At 39.6% G+C, this 21,329-nt stretch overlaps 1 protein-coding gene across 2 annotated transcripts in view; it reads left to right on the top strand.

Moving 5' to 3' along the window:
* IFTAP (intraflagellar transport associated protein) overlaps nt 1–21,329 on the top strand; it is a 53,403-nt gene that overhangs the window by 21,204 nt on the left and 10,870 nt on the right. For both annotated transcript variants that reach the window (XM_084895328.1, XM_084895327.1), the window contains exons 3-5: nt 12,145–12,302; nt 14,244–14,315; nt 16,794–16,860. In XM_084895328.1, coding sequence (XP_084751454.1) covers nt 12,145–12,302; nt 14,244–14,315; nt 16,794–16,860 — 297 coding nt within the window. The remainder of the gene's footprint in view (nt 1–12,144; nt 12,303–14,243; nt 14,316–16,793; nt 16,861–21,329) is intronic.

Below are 21,329 nucleotides of genomic sequence, written 5' to 3'. Positions count from 1 at the left end.
ACTCTGTAGTGGACTCTTTTCTCTGTTAAAGAGTATTTGTAGCCGAAACCGGTTTGGCTCAGTGGATAGAGCACCAGCCTGCGGACTGAAAGGTCCCAGATTCGATTCCGGTCAAGGGCATGTGCTGTGGTTGTGGTCACATCCCCGGTGGGGGGTGTGCAGGAGGCAGCTGATTGATGTTTCTCTCTCATCGATGTTTCTAACTCTCTATCCATCTCTCTTCCTCTCTGTAAAAAAAAAAAAAAAAAAAAAAAAAAAAAAAAAAAAAAATCAATAAAATATATATTAAAAAAAAAGAGTATTCATGGTTAAAACCATGCATACTTATGTATATTTCTTTAGTTTCTCAGCTCTATTCTCATTTCCACTGATTGACTGTTCTATTTAATTTTATAATAGTTATATGCCAGAGTGCTGATGGGATTCATTTTCATTCTAACAGTGTTAAAAGGGTCAGTAATCCTATTAAAAATATTTCCCTGGAAAAAATTAAACTATAGCTAGCTTTATTGAAAGATATTCACAATACTCCTCCAGTATTTTGAAAAACAGTTGGAAACTGTTCATATTATAGCATAATTCTCCCTCCAGTACATTTATGTTGATCATATTTTATAGGTTTTTAATTTTTTTAAGAACAGCTCTGGTATTTAATTTTTTAAAATTTTTATTTACTTTAAAAATATTTTTATTGATTTCAGAGAGGAAGGGACAGGGAGAGAGAGAGACAGAAACATCAACGATGAGAGAACCATTGATCAGTTGCCTCCTGCACGCCCCGCACTGGGGTTCAAGCCTGAAACCCAGGCGTGTGCCCAGACTGGAAATTGAACCATGACCTGCTTCATAGGTTGACTCTCAACCACAGAGCCACGTTGGCCTGGCTGCTCTGTTTTTTAAAACCGAGGTACATATTTGATAATAAATATAATGTTCTATCAAAGTTTTTAAGGAGATATATATGTATATTATATATATTTATTTATTTTAGAGAGACAGTTATAATTGAATTCTTAATAGTGTCTTCAGTTCAAGAGAGTAAGACCAAGTTTTAAGATTTACATGAGAAAATAAGGATGCAGATTTTTGGCTTTATTCATTATTGGTGTTCTTTAAGAAGAGAGAGACCCACCAGGGAAGTGCTCTCACAGAGAAAAGGCTGTGAGGGGACACAGCAAGAGAGCAGCGAAAGAGAGGGCTGGGGGAGGAGGGCCTCAGGAGAAACCAAACCTGCCAACACCTTGATCTTAGACTTCCAGCCTCCAGAATTGTTAGGAAAGACATTTCTGCGTTTAAGCCACCAGCCTGTGGTGTTTTGTGATGGCAGCCCTAACAGACTTGCCCAAGGTTACATGACTAGTTAGCAATGCCCTTGAATTATGGTCCTAATCGATGTGGCTGCAAAGCCCATGCCTGACCCATTTCACTTTTCTGCCTTACCTTAAGCCCTGGGCAGTTCTCAGGATCTGGGGGTCTCTGGCATGCAGGTGATTTGAGCCACAAGAATAGATGTACTACCTCAGAATAGGATTCTTCTATCTTTTCCAGAATGTGGGGTTTTTCCTCATTATTATTCCAGGGCCTGAACCAGCACATGGTAGACTAAGTAGATGCTTAATAAATATTTGTTGAATAAGTGAAAAGAAAATAGGAGAATTCAGAATGATGAAGAGACGGAGTGAGACAGTCCTCAGACCGAGCCCTAAGGAACACTCACATTCAATGGGCAGGCACAGGAAGAAGAGCCTGCAAAGTACACTGTTGGGATGTGACGCACTAGCTAACTGGGAGCCATAATAGAGTTTAAACACACACACACACACACACACACACACACACACACATGGCTGAGAAAGGTAGAGGCAAGAAGAGAAGAGACAGCTGCAATGGGGTGACAAGCTAGGAGGCTGAACTGAAATTTCTCTGTGGAGACATGGACTAGGGTAGGGGAGGAGGAAATGGGGAGCAAAAAGGGCCATTGAGATGCTGCACTTGGCAACAGGTGACTGACAGAGGATTAGGGAGAAGGAAGGTCCAAGGCCAGTCACCAGCATCTTGCCGGGGAGACACTGAGCCCACGGAGACCACAGCTCTCAGTACGGGAGTCCTTTATTTTGTCCTCATTGAGTGCATGTTCCGTCCAGAGCTTAGCATCTTGAGCTGGGATTTGGTGTACACTTTCCGACCGATACATTTCGAGTTGTCAGTTCAGCCAAAGGAACATCACCGCTCACATTTAACAGCTTCTAAAGAATGTAATTAAAAATGAAACTGGTGACGGGGCAGGAAACAAGCCATCTCCAAAGCTGACCTATCATTCTGGTCCGCAGAGCTGTTTTGAATGTTAGCATTAGAAATCCACCTTTAAGCCTCCATAGGGGCACACAGAGCCTTTTCCCACGCTGAGGAGCGACTTCCAATTCTGTCAAGAAAGACACCACCAAGGAAGTGCCAGAAAGCAGCTGGCCCTCTTAACCAATTTCAGGGCAGGAAAGGCATGTCAGCCAAGCATAAAAATGGCTTTCTCTTATGAAAGACAGCACAGCAGCAGAGAGAGAGCGCCTCTGGCTGGGCAGCCTTTTGCAGTTGTTTTCTGCAGAGCATTAGCTGGAGACCAGCGGGCTCAGCCTTGTTTTGATGCCCTTGCAACCGGCAGATTGTCTGCCACAGGAAGTTGGAAACGAACTGACCGGCTTTCCCTTCCAGGTGGCACTTAAGCCACATTTGCTGCGCTGTTGTTATCAGTCATTCAATTCCCTACTGAATATCGAGTGGTGTTTTTTTTTTTTTAGAGCCCATTTGCAGTGCCTTTCTGTTTTCTTTCTTTTTTTTTTTCCGTTAGCCACAGAAAGAAATTTAAAAAAGGCAACTCTGGACACACGCCTGCAAACGTGAGTTGAACAGGAAAGCAAAGCGCACCATTGAAACTAACTCAGCGAGCAGCAATAAACATATTTTAGCTGAAGACATTGGGCTCCTGGGATGTTACCCTCAAGAGAAATTCGTAGAAGGCATCACACGAGGACTTGCCATGAAAGCAATGAGGAAATTAGAGAACACAATTAACCTGGCATCCCAAGGGAGAGAATGAGGGCGTGGTGTTATTTTTAAAGCTTTTTATTGATGGTTGCTTTCTATTTTGGTATTGCTGCGAAGGATAAAAGGAAAAGAAAAAAAAGCGTATGGTTTTCTACCGAGCATAAATTCAGTAGCTATCTGTCTGTGACTCCTTTATCACAACATTGCATCAAACATGACACAGAACACTGAAGGAGGAGAACAGTATTGGATGAAGTAAGCTCATTGATAGCGCAGTCCTATGGAAGAAACAGCATCAGTCGCATCACCTGTTCTTTCTCTTTGGGGGAACATCTGCAGACATCTGTAATTAAGCAATTTTTGTTTGTTTTCCATCTTTCCTTTGTCATTGCTAAATCACTATGCTTAGGGAACAAAATGACAAATGACGAAACACCGAAAAATGCTGGTTGAGATGCAGAAGGAAATTCTGATGGTTTTTGAGCGGATGGAACCATTTTGGTGTTAGATGCTAGTGTGTTAGCATAAATCTTCCGCTGTGGTTGTTATAATTCATTTTTAGTCTACCCAGGCATATTTGGTCCATAGATATTCATTTGTTTTCTGTGTCTGCTGTAGTTAGGTATAATTGGATAAGGAAAGAGAATGTATTTGAGTAGTATTTACAACATTTTGAATTACAATCCTTAAGTTGTACTTTGGGCATTGTTTTTAATGCCTAGTAGTTTGTTACAATGAATTCTTTTTTCTAGTGTTTTTTTTGTTTTTGTTTTTGTTTTTTTCAGTGAAGTGAGATATTGTGAGAAGTTCCTAAATTTGATTTATGCGCAGATAAAGAAATCATTTTCTTTACTTCTCAATATCTTTTCAACACACACATATTATACAGCATATATTATAAAATATAAATTAGAGAGGCAAACTTTCTTCGGCAAATGGAATTTTGAACTTCTACAAAACACAAACAGAGAACTTTATAGTAACTAAATAAACTTTTAAGATAGTCACTATCAACCTTCAACTAGCCCATTTAAACACGGAAAAGTACATGCCCATTTGTTTTGTGTGCATTTCTCTTTAACTTGAGACATTATTTTGACTGGTTGTTAAAGATAGTGTTAAACGGATGGAAGAGTCAATTACCCAGCTTGAAACTGAAGTGATCCTAAGACTGCATGCCCTGATTCAGTTGAATGGGTCCATAGTCAAACCTGGATGGTTTTATGTTCTTTCAGCCGTAAAACAATAATATTTTCTTTGAAATGGTCAGCTAAACCCAAAGGATGCAAACAGGAAACTGTATCTTGACCAAAACGCATATCTTTCTTATGTGAAAATCAAACCGCAGCCTGTCTTGTATGACATGTATAGTATCTCCCCCCCACTCCCGCCACACCCCCAACTTGGATTCGTCCCAGATTTTTTTTCTCTTCTTCTCCATAAGTTATGTTTTGTGTGACTTGTAGCCAGTCATTGCGTCCAGTCCCTAATTACAGCATCAATCCCGTTTTTCTTGCTAATATGGAGGTCATTTAATTACTAACTGTGTTCAGCTATATTTTAGTCATTTGAGCTAGAATCTGGGAATACGAGATGGAGGAGACAGGGTCTCCACTCTGATGTGTCCTTCTTATGTATTTCTGTGTGCTGTGTGTTCCGAATGCCCTCCACGTGTGACAACACAATAGCAATGCAATTGCTTATGGGCTGTGTAGAGGTTGGTTGGAGGGGCACTACTAACCACTCCAGTTGGTGCTGATAAAACAATATCCAGAATGCTGCTGTTGGTTTTTTTGATTGCATCAGTTTTATTTTGAATAAATACTGTTTATGAGTTAATAAAATAGCAATAAGAATAAGAACTGTGAATTTGTAGACTGCTTCTTCTTTTTATTTTTTTACTTCAAGCTTTTTTTTCCTCCCTGAGGGATGTTCTGGAGCGCCTTGAAAGAATGAGGGAATGAAAGACATGTGGCATTTAGGTCTGCCCTTATGCTGTATGCCAGTGGATGAGTCCTGGATTGTACAGTTTTGTGCAGAAGAGGTTAGTCTACCTCAGAAAGTTTTAAAACTTCTAAGAAGCATTTATTTGGAAAGGAGAGAGAAAAAAGTTAGTCCCCTCTAACTTTCTTCCACCTACGTGAGTAAGAGAGGTTGTCTTAAGTAGACACATCCTTGTGTAGGCAGACAGAAGGGCTTGATTTGGGGGTGAAGGGATGTAGTTGTAGGAAGAGTTTAGTCTAGAGCCCTTATATTTCTTATTCGTTGTGGGCAGGGCCAGTGTAATGGAAAAGGCAACAATTCCAGCTTAGGATTCAGAAGGCCTACTTCAGGCACTTATTAATTCTTTGAGACTGCAGCCCTGTCACTTACTGTCTCTGAACCTGTAAATCAGGGATAATTCTGCCTGCTCAGGGTGTCACATATGGCTGTGGTGAGGATCAGAGGAAATATATATATGGAGGTGCTTGGTAAGTTTTAAAGGTTTACTCAAGTGTAAAGTTTTATGATTTTGGGGACTATTATGATTTAAGAGTGGGGCATAAGGTTAAGACATCTTGCATCTACAATATAAAAAGTGTCAAATACTATCTACATAGTTAGCTGGTCTTAACTATGTATAGTATGCATTGAATAGTGTCTATGTGTAGTGTCTATGGTGTAATAAGACAACAGTTCAGGGATTAATCCTACACTGGCCTCTGGTGGTCGGATTAAATATGCATGGCATTCAGGCAAGGGTATTTTATATGCTTTGGCAAAGATAAGGTATCAGATACTTCTTTTTTATTCTCAATTTTTAGATTCTACCCCATGGACTCTTTATATGAGACTTTTATCTTAAGTATGTGTAAAGGTCACTTGGGAGATCTGCTCATTAAAATGCAGATTCCTGGGGATCAAGCCCCACAATTTGATCTTGTAGTTTTAGTGTGCAGCCCAGGAACCTTGACTTTCAGACCAGCGTTGAGAAATATACTCTACATGAGATCAAGGAGGGTGTCGGGAGATGTATGAATTCCTCAAAATTTTGTGCTTTTTAAATATTTATTTTTTTTCTGGGAAGAAGAATCATAACTTTTATGAAACTCTTTGCACTCTCCACTCAAAGGGTAACAACAGTTGTTTTACTTTAAATATAATTTTTCATTTCATGTCATCTATCTTTCTTTCTATCTATCTATCTATCTATCTATCTATCTATCTATCTATCATCTGTTTATGTTAATGTTAATCCTCACCTGAGGATATTTTCTCCATGATTTTTAGAGAGAGTGTAAGGGACGGGTCAGAGACACCGAGCGAAACATCAATGTGAGAGAGCCACATCAATTGGTTACCTTCTGCATATACCCTGACTGGGGCCAGGTATCAAGCCTGTAACCAAGGTACATGCCCTTGACCAGAATTGAACCTGGGATCCTTCAATCATGGGCCAATGCTCCAACCATTGAGCCAAATTGGCTAGGGCACCATTTTATATTACTTAAAAGGCACTTTAATGGTGTTGTGGGTTACAGGAATGATTCTACTATGATTTTGTTAATCTCTGATCCAGAGGCTAGAATATAATAGTTACAGAATTTTATGGTAAACTTTGATTCAGCATACATTCTTTGCCAAGCTGAAGGGTTACCGTTCACTTGTCTATAGGCCAATGTTACTCCATCACAGGGAAATCTGGCGACTTCTATTGTCGAAGAATTGGGTTCTTTGCGAGCATTTGCCATTATCAAGGGCACAGGCAAGAGTCTTGGGGGGCCACCTGGGCAATGGAGGCATCTTATTGATGTAGTTCTAGGAAATGCCCCTCCAGTACTTTCATTGCTTTTGGTACCTTTTCTGTTATATATTTCATACACGAAGGTACTTGGTAAATTCAAAAAATTTACTCAAGTGTAAACTTTTATGATTAGGTTAATTATGATTTAAAACAGAGACATAAAGTTAAAGGAATTTTGATTCTAAAATAGAAAAAGTGCAAATGTAAAATATTACATATATATATTTTTGCTTCAGTATTTCTAAGAAAGATTTTTTTTTTAAGGAAGAAGAGATACATGTAGGTATACTCCCTTGATTGCAGATTTAGGAGAAAATGCTTCTTAACTTTTACAAATAAAATTTATTTTGGAGGGTCATGGTAGGAAAATTAGAAAATACACATACACATCAAAACACAGAGAAAAAAAGTGCTCTTTCTATAGCAATAGAATTTTTAGCTTCTCTGTGGCCACTCAAAATAAAGATTACATTTTCTAGTCTTGCTTGCAGTTAGGTATAGCCATTTGACTTAAGTTTTTGACAATAAGTGAGGGGATTGATATGTATAACTTATGGCCATATCTTTAAGATACATGCCCTGGCCTCTTTTTAGAAATTCTTTTTCCACTGGCTGGACATAGGCAATCATTGAAGCAGCTCCTTAGACCCCAAAATGGAAGCCGGGTGCTGAGGATAGCAGAGCACCCCACTAACCTTGATCCCTGGATCATCACATGGAACAGAGCCTGCCACCCGTCCTCAGCTGTTACAAGAGAGAAACAATTCTTGTCTCAGCTGCTCTGTTTTGGTGCTTCTTCGATACAGTAGCTGAAACCACACCTCCACTAATAACAGAAGGGAACAGATGTACACACTTCATTCTTCTGTTTCTTCATCCTCTCGCTTGGAGTAAGGGTGTGGTGGTGCATCATCCTGGACCATGTGGAGAAGGGTGGTGCCCGAGGAATGGCAGAGCAGAAAGATAGAGGAGCCTGGGTTCTGGGATGACTATGGAGCAGAACAATCATATTAGCCCTGACTTATCTATGTCTATACTCAATCAATTAATTAATAATACCATATCCTGTGTTTTAGAGATAAACTAAGGGAATATTTATCCTCCCTGAACTATTCTGTTGATTATTATCAATACTAATAAAATGGTAATATGCTAATTAGACCATACATCTTCCAAACATCCTTCTGGACAAAGCCACGGGGGCAGGGGCCAAGGCAGAGGTGGTTAGGGGCCATCAGGTAGGCAGGGGAGCAGTTAGGGGCATCAGGCCAACAGGCAGAGGTGGTTAGGGGTGATCAGGCAGGCAGGCAGGCAAGCAGTTTCAAGCCAGTGGTCCCAAATTGCGAGAGGGATCCTGGATTGGAAAGGGTGCAGGCTGGGCTGAGGGACTCCCCCCTCATGCACAAATTTTGTGCACTGGGCCTCTAGTATATATACATAATTATAAAGATTAATTATATTCTTAACTAATAATTATAGATAGATAGATGTTGATTATACGCATGAGGGGTAAAGGGAGCCTATGCATAATAATCAATTATCTATCTATCTATCTATCTATCTATCTATCTATCTATCTATCTATCTATCTATCATTATTAGTTAAGAACATGGGGATTAGTGACAACCAGTCTCTGCTACTTCCCAACTAGGTGGTCTTTAAAATCTCTGAGTTTCATATTTATCATCTGAAAGATGGATATAATAACCTCGATCTAATTCTGTCCACTTCCTCTGAGAGAGAGCACAGCGCTGTGACTCCCAAAGGCCTGGGTCAAGTACAGAGTTTTCGTCGTGCCCTTCAAACATCACCCCTTCCATGTGTCACCAAGTGTTACGCCCATCTCCCTGGAGTAGTTGGTGACTCTTCTCGGGCTCTGTGCTTTCCCACCTCGGGGCTGTGCTCATGCAGCTTTCCCTTTGTGGGAGAACTCCTCACCCTGTCCACCTGCAGAAATTGTAGCTTGTTGCAAAGCCCAGCTCAGACACCTCATGCCCGCGTGAAGCCTTCTGTGATTTCTCAAACCGATCTTGAGATTTCACCATTCTTTAACGTGGCACCTCCCTTGTATCATCTGCCATAGTTGTGTTCTGTTTTGCTGGTTTGCATACCTGGCTTAGCTTCCTAATTTGTAAATTCTGTGAGGACAGGACTGGTTCTTGCACATGGTTGATGCCCACAATATAACTTTTGGATGGAATGAGTTGCCTGACTCAATGGCCACTCAGATTTTCTTCCTGAAAAGAAGCTTTCAGCAACTTGACACTCAACATTTTTCTCTCTGTAAGTGCCTAGCCCTGGACATTGAAAAATTTCAACTTCCTGCCATTGTGCCCCTCACCTTGGGCTTCTGACACATGTTTTTTCCCTCCTGGGTTGTGCATTTGCAGCTTGAGAGCTTTGCCTGTGAATAATGAGTCAATTATCACCCAGCCTCAGGGAGAGCGCGATTACTCCCGACTGGCCAGGCTGAAGTAATCCTCTCCTCCCTGCGCCCTTTCCACGAAGAACACAAAACAGGTGGAATTCAGAGCACTGCAAAGGGAATTTAGACAAAACAGCGGTCTGCTGCATTTAGCTCCTTTGGATTCATTCTGATTTTATGATTGATTGGTTTTTAAATTGCTTATTTAATCCTAACAACTGTCGCTCCTGGGGAGGCCAGATACCAAGGAGCATGTGATCAAGAAGCAGTCGAGTGAAGTGGTTTGGCCGGACAAATGAGGAGCAGATATTATTGTCCAGAGAAACATAGCTCTGGGCTAGGAGTATAATGTGAAAATCACCCCATGACTTTCAAAGCACCCAACCTTGTTATAAGCATGATTGCTTATCCCCTATTCTCTTTGCAGAAGGCCTTGTGCAGCTGCTCCGAGTTGCACAGAAATTTCCCCCATGAATTTTTCGTTCCTTCTAGCAACACATTCAGAATCTCTTTGCCACTGAGAACCCGCTCTTGATTTATATTGCTCTTGACCACAGAGCAGAAGAACAGAGCCTCTGAGGTGCTGGCAGGACCTGGCCCTGGATTCTGATGAAGGCCAGAATGTTGATCTGTGAAAACTCTCCTGCCAGGGTGGCGATGCTTCTCAGCACGTGGACACTTGTTTGGCTCTTAAATGGATGAATGCGAGTTTTTAAAGAGTTTCTTTCAAAACAGACTTCTCTGAAAGTAATCACTTTCATCTGGAAGCCATATAATCACTGTATGATTAGTATTAATGGATCAAGGGATCAGTAGTTTCAATCTTTTCAAGGATCGGAACCTTTTGCTTTGGCCTGATATTAGACATTGTAGGTACAGCTGGTGTGGCCTATTAAGCCAGATCTGTTGGAAGTTTGCATGCTTGGTATATATATATATTAATTTCATTGCTTAAGAATAATAAAACCTTTAAGAAACCTTTGTTTCACTTGTATTGAAGTTTTGACTCAGAAATGGCTGGTGCGGCTCAGTGGTTGAGCATCAACCTATGAACCAGTTTGATTCCTGATCAGGACACATGCCTGGGTTTTGGGATTGATCCCCAGTGTGCGGGGGGGATGGTATTCAGAAGGTTGTAAATCAATGATTCTCATCATTGATGTTTCTATCTCTTTTTCCTCCCTTCATCTTTGATATCAATAAAAAATATATTTTATATAAAGAGAAATGCCCAAATGCTCTTTCAGGTCTGAACAACCTACTTGTTCTCTGAAATATTGTTGTTAGAATTTTATTTATTAATTATGTTTGACAGTTATTCCAAAGCAAGAAACACTAGAGACAAGTTGAAATAATTGAAAAAAGTATTGACTGATGAAAAACAAACCCTTGGGTGGCTCATGTGGAATGACACCAGGACTACTCTGGGAAGCAGGATCTCTCATCAGGTTTAGGCCCCTTTGGATTCATTTTGACACTGTCATATTGAAAAAGAACTTCTTTCCTACCTCATTCTGCCAAGAGATTTGTTATTTATTTATTTATTTATTTATTTATTTATTTTGAGAGTGATAAAAGCCTTGGAAGAAGCACTTCTGGGTCTTTGGAGTGATAGAGTATGTATTCATGTGAGGTGTAGGAAGGAGCCTTACACTGGAGGAGCAATCGGAGAGAGAACAAGTTCTTTCCTGAATCTTCTTGCTGACCTAAGAACACCCAAACCTGTAGAGAATTGTTATAAGAATTTATTTGAGCCAAACTTACAGTTGCCAGGAAGCAAGACCTCAAATGCTCAGGAGAATAGGAGAATAGCAGTTTGCAATTTCTTTTACGCACTTGCTATCGAAGGAATTTAAGGAAGATTAAGTGAAGGTGGGAGAAAGCAAGACAGGGAATGAATGGATCACAGGATAGCTAAGACTCTGTGCTCTGTTGAGAGTGGTTATGTCTTCAAGAGGTATTACTTCCGGCATTTCAAAGGTGTGTTGACCTCAATGCAAAAAACAACGGGCAGGGCTGGCTTACACCCCTTTCTGAAGAAGTTGTAGGTGTGGGCATGACCACCCACCGTGATCTGCCCAGTTAGGAATTTACAATTTATTATAGTATCCCCTTTTTTGCACCACATAATATTTTAAAAATGAAAGAAGAAATTTTAAAAGAGTGAACAAGAAATTTTACTAGATCTGAGTCCCCACCAGTAGTTCAACATCAGCATCAGAAGTGGGGACTTCATTATATTTTGCTCTTTCTTTTACCTGTCAAACACCCTGGTTATTTTATTGGAAATGGCAGAGGAGTACCTTGTGTGATATGAGAACAAATAGAACCTGTCCTTATGGAACATCTGTTTCACTAAATGCCTTTCAAGGATTTAAGTCAATAGACTGTTACAGTAGTGTGCTGGGTACTCAGTATTGTCTTAGTAAATACTGGATTGAGGCTGTTCAAGCCTTAAAGGATAAGCAGGGAGAGCTGAAGTAATTCCACTGCGTATTAGAACAGTGCACTGAAGAATGGCAGGTGGTCACCGGAAGCCTTGCTTCTAACTTTGAGGAAGTTTGAGGAACCCTTTCATTTCTCAGAGAACTCCTGTTTCCAAGCATTTTTAGGACTACCTTGCTCTACCCTGCTACTGTACTGTTTATCTTTGCCCTAGGACTGATTTAGGACATCTCAGTGACTGAGAACAATGCTGGGTACATAATAAGCATGTAACATATATTTTTGTGTAGTAAATGAAATAGTGTTATCTTTTTTGCATTTATAGATTTCTTTGAAAACTATTTTTTGTTTGTTTTGTTTTGTTTTGTTTGGAAGGAAGATTCTCAACAGGAAATGAACTAGACTGGGTGTGGTGGATGTTTTCCAATATCATGTCACTTATTATTTCAGAGGATAACATGACCCAAGGAGGCTTATTTGGAACCAGATCTTCAGAAGACATATTTAATTCAGTACATTTTACTCATGAAAATGAACCAAATGATCACTGCCTTAGGAGTAAAGCCATCTTCCTTCGTACTTCATCACAGTCTTCAGAAGAGGAGCAGGTAATACTGTAGCACTTTTAGAAACAGTCTGAGAAAAGACATGCTTTATTAATTAAAAAATAGCCGGAAGAACATCAGAGACACTGGACAGTTATTAGACCAATAACTCAGACTCCAAATTCTAGAAGGAGTGTCATTGGGATACTTTATTGAAAATCATTGTTATATTGTATGATTTTAACAGCCATTTATGATGATAACTTGGTTATCTCCAATTTTGATTAAAAACCTCTTAACAGCCTGGCTGGTGTGCTCAGTTGGAGCATCATCCCATACACTGAAAGTTTGTGGGTTTGATTCCTGCTCCGGATTTAATCCCAGGGCAGGGCTTGTAGGGGAGGCAACTAACCTATGTTTCAATTGCTGTTTCTCTCTCTCTCTGCCCCTCCCCCCTAAAAATCAATAAACATATCCTTAGGTGATGATTAAAAAAACAAACCGAAAGGAAAACCTCTTAACCATCTGCCATCTACAAATTCTTCTTGACATACATTTTAACTTGTCCTCCATGTGGAACCAAAGAATTCCTCTTTAAATTCATGTGTAAAATGGAAGTTCCTTCTACCTGTTCTGGATTCACCTTTTTCGAGCTTAAAGTAGAAGCTGTTATCTTGTGTTTTTTGTTTGTTTTTTCCCCAGGATTTGATCAATGAATATTATATGCTCTCTCCTTAACCTTCAAGACTTAATAGACTGTAGTCATATTACTCTTAGCTGTGGTTTTTAACTACCAAGGAATCTAAGTGAAAGTTATTTTTTAAAACCAAGTGCATATTTGTTTAGGTTGAAATAAACTATAAAGATTGATTTTCTTCATTAAAAATAGCAGCAATATTTCCTGTATATTTTCTTAGATAAACTACAAAACACATTTTTGTAGGTTGTCCAGGTTTTGCTTATAAATCAAGATGAGACAGTAGATACAGTCATGGAAAATGTTCTACTTTTTTAAGCCATTTGAGTTTCTGCTTTATCATGTCTTCTATATGACATTGTGGACAGGATTGTATTTGTGATTTTATCCAAGGGAACAAAAATCTCTGCATTAGAAATGTGCTTATACTATAATAGTATTGTATATAGCAGAGGCTCTATATATAGAGAGATAATTGTGGGACAGACACTTTTCCCCCTAGTGAATTCACTATCTACTGGCACCTTCAGCCACCAGAATTATATAATCTATTTAATTTTTGACCAGCATGTTGGATGCAAAGGCTTGTTCAATGGCATTGTTTTCTTTCTTTCTTTCTTTCTTTCTTTCTTTCTTTCTTTCTTTCTTTCTTTCTCTTTATTTCTTTCTTTCTCTCTTTCTTTCTTTCTTTCTTTCTTTCTTTCTTTCTTTCTTTCTTTCTTTCTCTTTCTTTCTCTCTCTCTCTCTCTCTCTCTCTCTCTCTCTCTCTCTCTCTCTCTCTCTCTCTTTCTTTCTTTCTTTCTTTCTTTCTTTCCCCCTTTCTTTCCCCCTTCCTTCCTTCCTTCCTTCCTTCCTTCCTTCCTTCCTTCCTTCCTTCCTTCCTTCCTTCCTTCCTTCCTTCTTGCTTTTATTTTATTGATTTTTTTTACAGAGAGGAAGGGAGAGGGATAGAGAGCTAGAAACATCAATGAGAGATAATCATTGATCAGATGCCTCCTGCACACCCCCCTCTGGGATGTGCCCACAACCAAGGTACATACCCTTGACTGGAATCGAACCCTGGACACTTCAATCTGCAGGCCAGTGCTCTATCCACTGTGCCAAATCAGTTAGGGCGCATTGTTTTCTAATAACTTGACAAAGTTGTATTAGCATTTTCCTATTTGCCCTTCAAGGATTCCCCGGATGGGATGGTTTCATCCTGCGTTGCTAATGAACAAAAGCTGAAGGAAAGTTTATTGTCTGAAGGGCTCCTTTATTTTCAGTTGTTCCATTTGCCATCAGTATGTCTTCCCTGTATTTTTCAGATGGTGCTGGATGAAGGCCAACGAGTTGGCAGTTCCTTTGGAGGTGATCTGAATTGGGCGGGAAAGGTGAAGGTAAGGCATGGTTTAATTTTTGTTTCCATGGCAAAACCCCTCAAAAAACTATAAAAGCAGAAAAACCCCCAGGACCCGTTTGCTGTCTCATACAAGTTGGAGAATTCAGCAAATTTTGTCCTTATACTTAAAAAAAAAGATTGGTGTTTGAGAATGTCACACTATGCACAGTTGGCTGGGTTCCAGATCTTTCCCCCCAAGAGCTTAATAAATGGAAGGGGTGCTTCGCTAGGGAACCATGGCTCTCGTCCCCTGTAGCATATACCGTTAAGAGAAATGAAGTTTAACAGATTCTCCCATTTTAGTACTGAAACTGGCATAAGGGAGATAAATTTTTCCTGTCACTTGGAGGCCAGGAAATCACTGCAGTTTTGTACTCACAAGCCCTGGAAGCCACCCTTTTACATTACTATGTGAGAGCCAGGGTCTGACAAATAGAGCCAAAAGAAGCTGCATTTGAATGCCAATTATGAGTTCTAAATTTGCAATTTGAAGGCATTTTGTTATGCACAGATTTCAGGCCATAAGCATAAAAGGTGTTTTGACATTATGCCTTTACTAGGTCTCCTTGGAGCCAGTGGTGAAATCATTTTCTTATTTACACTCCTCGATATTCACCTGAGATGAATTAGTTTGGTGTCTGAAATGTTACCATTTTGTTAATCTGAAATGTCTCATTGTCAGCTTGCTGTGGAAAGCAGTTACACCTCGTGGAATAGTTTTTCATTGAAATGTAGCTATTGTGTCTGTAAAGGTCATTTGCTCTGCTTTTTTTAACCTTTGAAGTAATTTTCAGTTTTATTTGTTCGAAAGAGAGAACACTTGATTTATTTATTTATTTTATTATTATTATTATTATTTTTTTTGCCCTGCTCACCATTTTTTTGTGATTTACCTGGGCAGAATGATTTTTTTTATAATGATATTTTTTATTTTATTTTATTTTTAAATTCTCATCTGATGATATTTTTTCCATTGATTTTTAGAGAGTGGAAGGGAGAAGGAGAGAGAGAGAAACACCAATGTGAGAGAGACACATCTGTTGGTTGCCTCCCACATGCCCCTGACCACGGCCAGGAGCCTGAAACTGACTTATGTGCCCTTCATTGGAATTGATCCCAGGATCCTTCAGTCCACAGGCTGACACTCTATCCCCTGAGCCAAACCGGCTAGGGCAGAATGATTTTGTTTCGAATGAACCATTCTCTCCTGCTTTCTTGCCTCTCCCGCCCCCCCCCCCCCCCAGCTCTTTGCAGTGAAAAGTGTGCTTGTTATAATAATAGCCAGACACACCACCATCATTTGCCTGAGAAGCAAAAGCAATAAAACAATAACAGCAGTAATAATCATCATATATAATAAAAGCCCAATATGCTAAGTGTCCCATAGTCTGGTGACCAGTCAACTGTTCAACCAATCAAAATGTAATATGCTAATGATATAATAAGGCCACTCAACCACTCTCTATGATGTTCACTGACCACCAGGGGGCAGACAGTCGAATGGTCCAGCAGTTGCCAATCGGTGGTCCGTGGACCGCTGGTGGTCCATGAGGTCTAAAGGCTGGCAACCACTGGTTTAAGGAAACCTTTGGAGCAGCAGTCACCAACCGGTGGTCTCTGGACCACTAGTGGTCCATGAAGTTCAAAAGGTTGGTGACTGCTGGACTAGTTGACCAGTTGCTGTGATGTGCACTGACCACTAGGGGACAGACGCTCTGACTTAGCTTGCTTCTGAGGGAGACATGCCCTGGAGCCCTCGCATGGTCCCTCCCTGGCCTGATCATGCACTGGTGGTGCTCCTTGGCCTGGCCTGTGCCCTCTCACAATCTGGGACCCCTTGGGGGATGTTGGAGAGCCAGTTGCAGCCCGATCCCATAGGCCACTCCCCTCAGGAGGGCGCCAGATGCAGTGCTCATGGCTGGCAATCCTCTCCTGATTGAGACTGATGGGCCTGAGTCTGAGGCAGGCATCATTGGACTGTGGATTTCAGCCCAATCCCTGCAGGCCACTCAGAGGGACCCCACCCATGCATGAATTTGTGCACTGGGCCTCTAGTAATACTAATACTAATACTAATACTAATACTAATACTAATACTAATACTAATACTAATAAAACAATAATAGCAACAAGCAGACACACTGTTTTGGACTGTCTTGACTGTGGAATATATTCTGGGATAGATCTGGAACAAAGTCTATTTTCAAGAACTTCCCAGATGGTTCTTTTCCCTTTTAGTATAAAGAACTTACTATGGTGCCTGCAAAATCCAGGCCAACTTCCAAATTTACTGCTTCGTTCAGATGTCTCTGGGAAAGCAGTGTGAACACAAAGACCTTTAGCTGAGACTCAAAAGTTAATGAGAAAATTGGGTTCAGTTGCTCACTTGAGTGTTGTGGAAGTGGATTCACTGATTCTTAATTGCCTTCTTTTTTTTAATCTAATATGCATAAAAATAATGTTAATCCTTTTCTAGGTAGATAATTTCCTAGAAGTGGAAGATTTGGACATGGATGAAGAGATTAAGCCCCAAATGAGCAAGGGTATGCCTTCTGTTTTCTTTCTTAACTGTCTGGACTCTTTCTAGAAGCTACAAGTAATACTTTCAGCATCTTTTTATTTTATTTTCTTTTTCTTTCTTTTTCTTTTCTGGCAATCCCATCTCTGTCTTCCTCGTGACAGGGAAAACTAGAATTCTGCAATTTCTTTTTCAAGAACAAAAACTTCAGTGGAAAGGTCAAAGCCTGCTGAAGCTTGTAAAGTCTTGCATCTTAAGTGAAATAAAGATGTCAGCTCTCCCTCTGCCCCTCCCCACTCTGATATACCATATGATTGATTTTTGAATGATTGTCTCAAGTAAAGTCATCTAAGTCAAACCCAATTTCTTAGAAGCACCACGTTGTCATTTGAGATTATTTTGGAATTAAACATAGGACATCCCTGGATCATAAAAATAAAAATAATATCAGAATTGATCATAAACAAAATAAAACCCAAATCTTTGTTTTCATAAAAATTTATTAAATATGTAAACAAAACACTTAAGACTGAAAATATATTGTAAATGTTTCTTTTGGGGGCATCTTCCCATATGGGCTGGACTAGAGAGGCTTTATGCTAATTCACTGATGATTATGTAGATGAGGTCTTTTTCCTTTTCTGGTTATCATTTTTGTATAAACATAGGTATCCTTTTTTGCTTACAGGACCTTTGAAATATGTTTCAAATTAGAGTTGTTTGCTTTGAAAACTTTCATTCCTAATTCAGTATGCAAGAATATTTCAAAGTCAATGTTGAACTAACATTAGGGAAGGGGCAGTTTCCATGGGGTTTGGTGTTGCTCACAGTGTTTAGGCAGTCGTAAGAATGAATTATGGTCATGATGATTGGATGCGGACTTCGTTATAACCAGACAGGAGTTAACATGTCTGCGTGTAGTTTGTTTGGGAATGGTGACACTCTATAAGCTCTACTCTGGCTTCTTTGGTTTCCTGGACCGAGGGACTCAGGTAATTGTAAGCAATTACTTTTATATTCTGCTTCCCAACATCACAATACTCTACTAAAGGATTTGTTTTTTAAGCATTGTATTAACCAGCAGACTGGATAATTTTTCCTTCCTTACTTGGTTCAAGTGAGATCAGAGATCTGATGGAATTACATGGTTGCTCTGTATTTCTGGAGAGACTCCAATTGCATTAGAAGGGATAGCTAAGGATTTATCAAGAGCCAAGTTTGTAGGGCAAGCACACTGGTTTTGGGTTGTGGGTGACTTTGGGGGGGCCAGCTTGTTAAAAATGGACATTTCTGGGTCTAATTCAGAAGGTCTTCAGTGGCATCTTGTGATCTGTGTTTTCAGCCACTATCCCAGGGGATTCAGACAGAGTTCATGTGTGGGGATGACACTTGGAGACAAATAGTTCTAGTTTGCATGTAGTACATTTACAATATAAAATTAATTTTATACAAGGGCACAAAAATACATTGGTTGGGCACTTTTCCCGATGGTTTAAATTTCTTGCTTCCTGCGAGTAATGAGAAGATCTATATACTGACATAAACCTACTTAGCCAACGAATGTGATTTTGGTTATAGAAATCTCTTCAATTAGCCTTTTTCGCTTTTCCATTATTTTCACATTGTTTTTCCTTAAACATTTTTCAAGTTATGTTTTTAATGATTAAAAAAAAAATCAGATCTATTTCTTTAGTTTAAAAATATTGCATAAAAAGTCTCACTAGTGTGATTTTTCCAGAAATCAGGTAACAGGCTGTCTTGCACTTATGTGAAAAAGGTCACTGAGTTCTGAACCAAGTCTCAGTGGACTCAAATGAGCTAGTCAAGACCTCCCCATATGTAAAATAACGGTGAAAATCTTAGGCTGAGAATCAACCATGGCTTCATTGACCTATTCCAATTACCAACAGGGACCACTAGGGTTTCACAATTTTTATAATGCTCAGTCTGGGTTACTTACAAGGAAAAAATTAAATAGTTTGTGCCAACGTGAATTGTAGTTTGGGCCTAATTTGTATTATACCTCAGGAATGTGAGCAGAAGGCAAACATTTATGTCAGATGGGAAATGTGACATTTCAAATAGGGAGTTGCTTGTCAAATTTGAGCAGCTGAGAGGCTTACTGATCAGATTCTGTTGTTATTGTTTAAGCAGCAGATATGCCTAGGGCAACAAGGAAGTGAGTTGCCCATTGTTTTTCTACCATTGATGTCATTTGCTCACCTTATTTGCTTTCTTAAATATTCTTCAAGATTCAGGGGCATGATTCTTCCCCCGTGTTTGGCTTTGGTAGCTCAGGTGGACACAGTTTTTCAGAGGAACCAGCTCTCTGCACAGTGGTGTCGAGCACTAGTAGTTGCCATTGAGTTTGGGGCCCCGTGTATATTTGAAATCAAGTTAACCACTTTTTCCTCCTTTGAATTTGAGGTAAGGTAATTAACCAGCAGGGTAATTACTATCGTACCCCTGACTTTTATCCAGACTAGTCATTAGTTGGAGTAGGTGTTAGCTATGCTGAGCATTAGAGTAGGGAGAATCTTCTGGTTATCTTTACCAGTATTTATTTCGCTCTTCAGTTGCCCCAGCCTGTGGAGAATCCGGCTGAGATCAGTGGGCTGAAGAGCCTTATTGGAGGTCTGTTTCTCAGACTTAGACTCTTTTAGTCAGCGTGTGTATAATTACTCTGTGGTTGATGATTGCATTGGAGGAGAATGGGCAAATAATTCCTACCCAAAGATTGGCAGCCTTATTTGATTTTCATTTTCAAGCTCTTCAGTACTCCCAATTCTAAAAAAGGTATTTGGTCATCGCTTTCGTGTGTGTGTGTGTGTGTGTGTGTGTGTGTGTGTGTGTGTGTTTTAAATTCTTTCCTTATCTGTAACTTTAAGCAGCTTTATGTAGCTTATTAATGACCTGGGACTCTTATTCAACAAATATTTAACAACTGTGATTGGTGCCTGGAATATAAGGAAGAATGAAATTGGTCTGATTCCTGTTCTCATGACATTCATAATTTGTTGGAAGAATCAAATACTAACCAGATAATCACAAATATATAATTATAAATTATTCTAGATCTCATACATATGGCAGGGGAACTTAAATTTGTGTGTGGGTCAGAGAAAACTCTCTGAGAGCTTGAGATCTAGAGGATGAGTAACTTTAACTAGATGACTGGGGTGGAGTGAGGCTGAGGGTTAGGTGGGAGAGTATAGGAACAGCATAAGGAACTGAGCTAGGAAATGGCATGTTTCAACCAACTTAGGTTTAGGCATTTTATTTATTTTATACTTAGTATTGTTAAAATCATTCCTTCATTGCCTAGAAGATCACTGAAAACACAGAGAGGGAAAAATTCTTGCTTCCAAGTGTTCCTCTATCACTGTTATTCCCATTTTTATATGTGCAAACTTAACAGTCCTTTAAGGTCCAGCTCAAAAACCATGTCAACCACAGGACAAACCCGCTGCCCAGGCCTCATGATTTCATGAGGAAACTTTCATTCCTGAGAAGAGGACAGAATTGGGAAAAGAAGAAGCCCATTGTGACTGCAGAACAAGCAGCACTTTTAAGTTCAACTCCATCTGTTATATAGTTCATATTTTGCTCCCCATTTTTCTGACTCCTATATTTATTTTTTCATTTCTGTACTTGGAGGGAGAGGGATGTGATTTATTATCATTGTCAAATGCTAATCTCATCCCTGAAGTAATTCTTCCCTGAACTTGCCCACCTTCTTGTATACCTGGTAGTTTTTGTTTGAATGCTGCATACTGAAATACAATACAATGGTTGTCTCATAAAAATCAATCGTGTGATTGAGTGGTGTTTTGAACTAGTTTTTTCCTTTTTTTATGCAGATCAACATTTTTACTTGAAAGAATGACAAACTATAGTTCTCAAAAAAAATGAAGGAAAAAAAGTGTATTAAGTAGGTCTATCTTACATGCATATAAGTACAACCAATGGACACAAAACTCTGGGGAGGGAGGGTATGTATGGGGGGGGGGCAATGGTAAGATATGTACACAGATAATAATTTAATAAAAAAGTTAAAAAAAAGAAAGAAAAAGCAAAAGTTTGATGATGAATGGAAAAAAAAAAGTAGGTCTATCTTTAACTGATAGTATTTTTTTTTAAGCATGTTTTTATTGATTTTAGAGGGATGGAGAGAGATTGAAATGTTGAAGAGAGAGAACCATCTACACCAGCTGTCTCCTGCATGACCCCTACTGGGGATCCAGCTCACAACACCAGCAAGTGCCCTGATGAGAAAAAAACTCTACAATCTCTTAGCGTGTGGGACGACGCTCAACCAAAGAGTCACACTGGCCCAATGCAACTGGTAGTATTCATTGTCAGTGACAAAGAGGACAGTGTATTGAGTGAAAAACAGATTTTTGGAGATGTGCATCCAATACTGTGAGCTTAACACCTCTCCAATATTTAAAGAGTTTTCTGATAAAATTGGTAACGTTAGTTAATGTGATTTTT

Source organism: Pipistrellus hanaki, assembly GCF_964339955.1.
Source record: "Pipistrellus hanaki genome assembly, chromosome: 9".
NCBI classification, from domain to species: Eukaryota; Metazoa; Chordata; class Mammalia; order Chiroptera; family Vespertilionidae; genus Pipistrellus; species Pipistrellus hanaki.
Note: the sequence above shows the minus strand (reverse complement) of the source record. Positions and strands in the feature narration are given on the sequence as shown.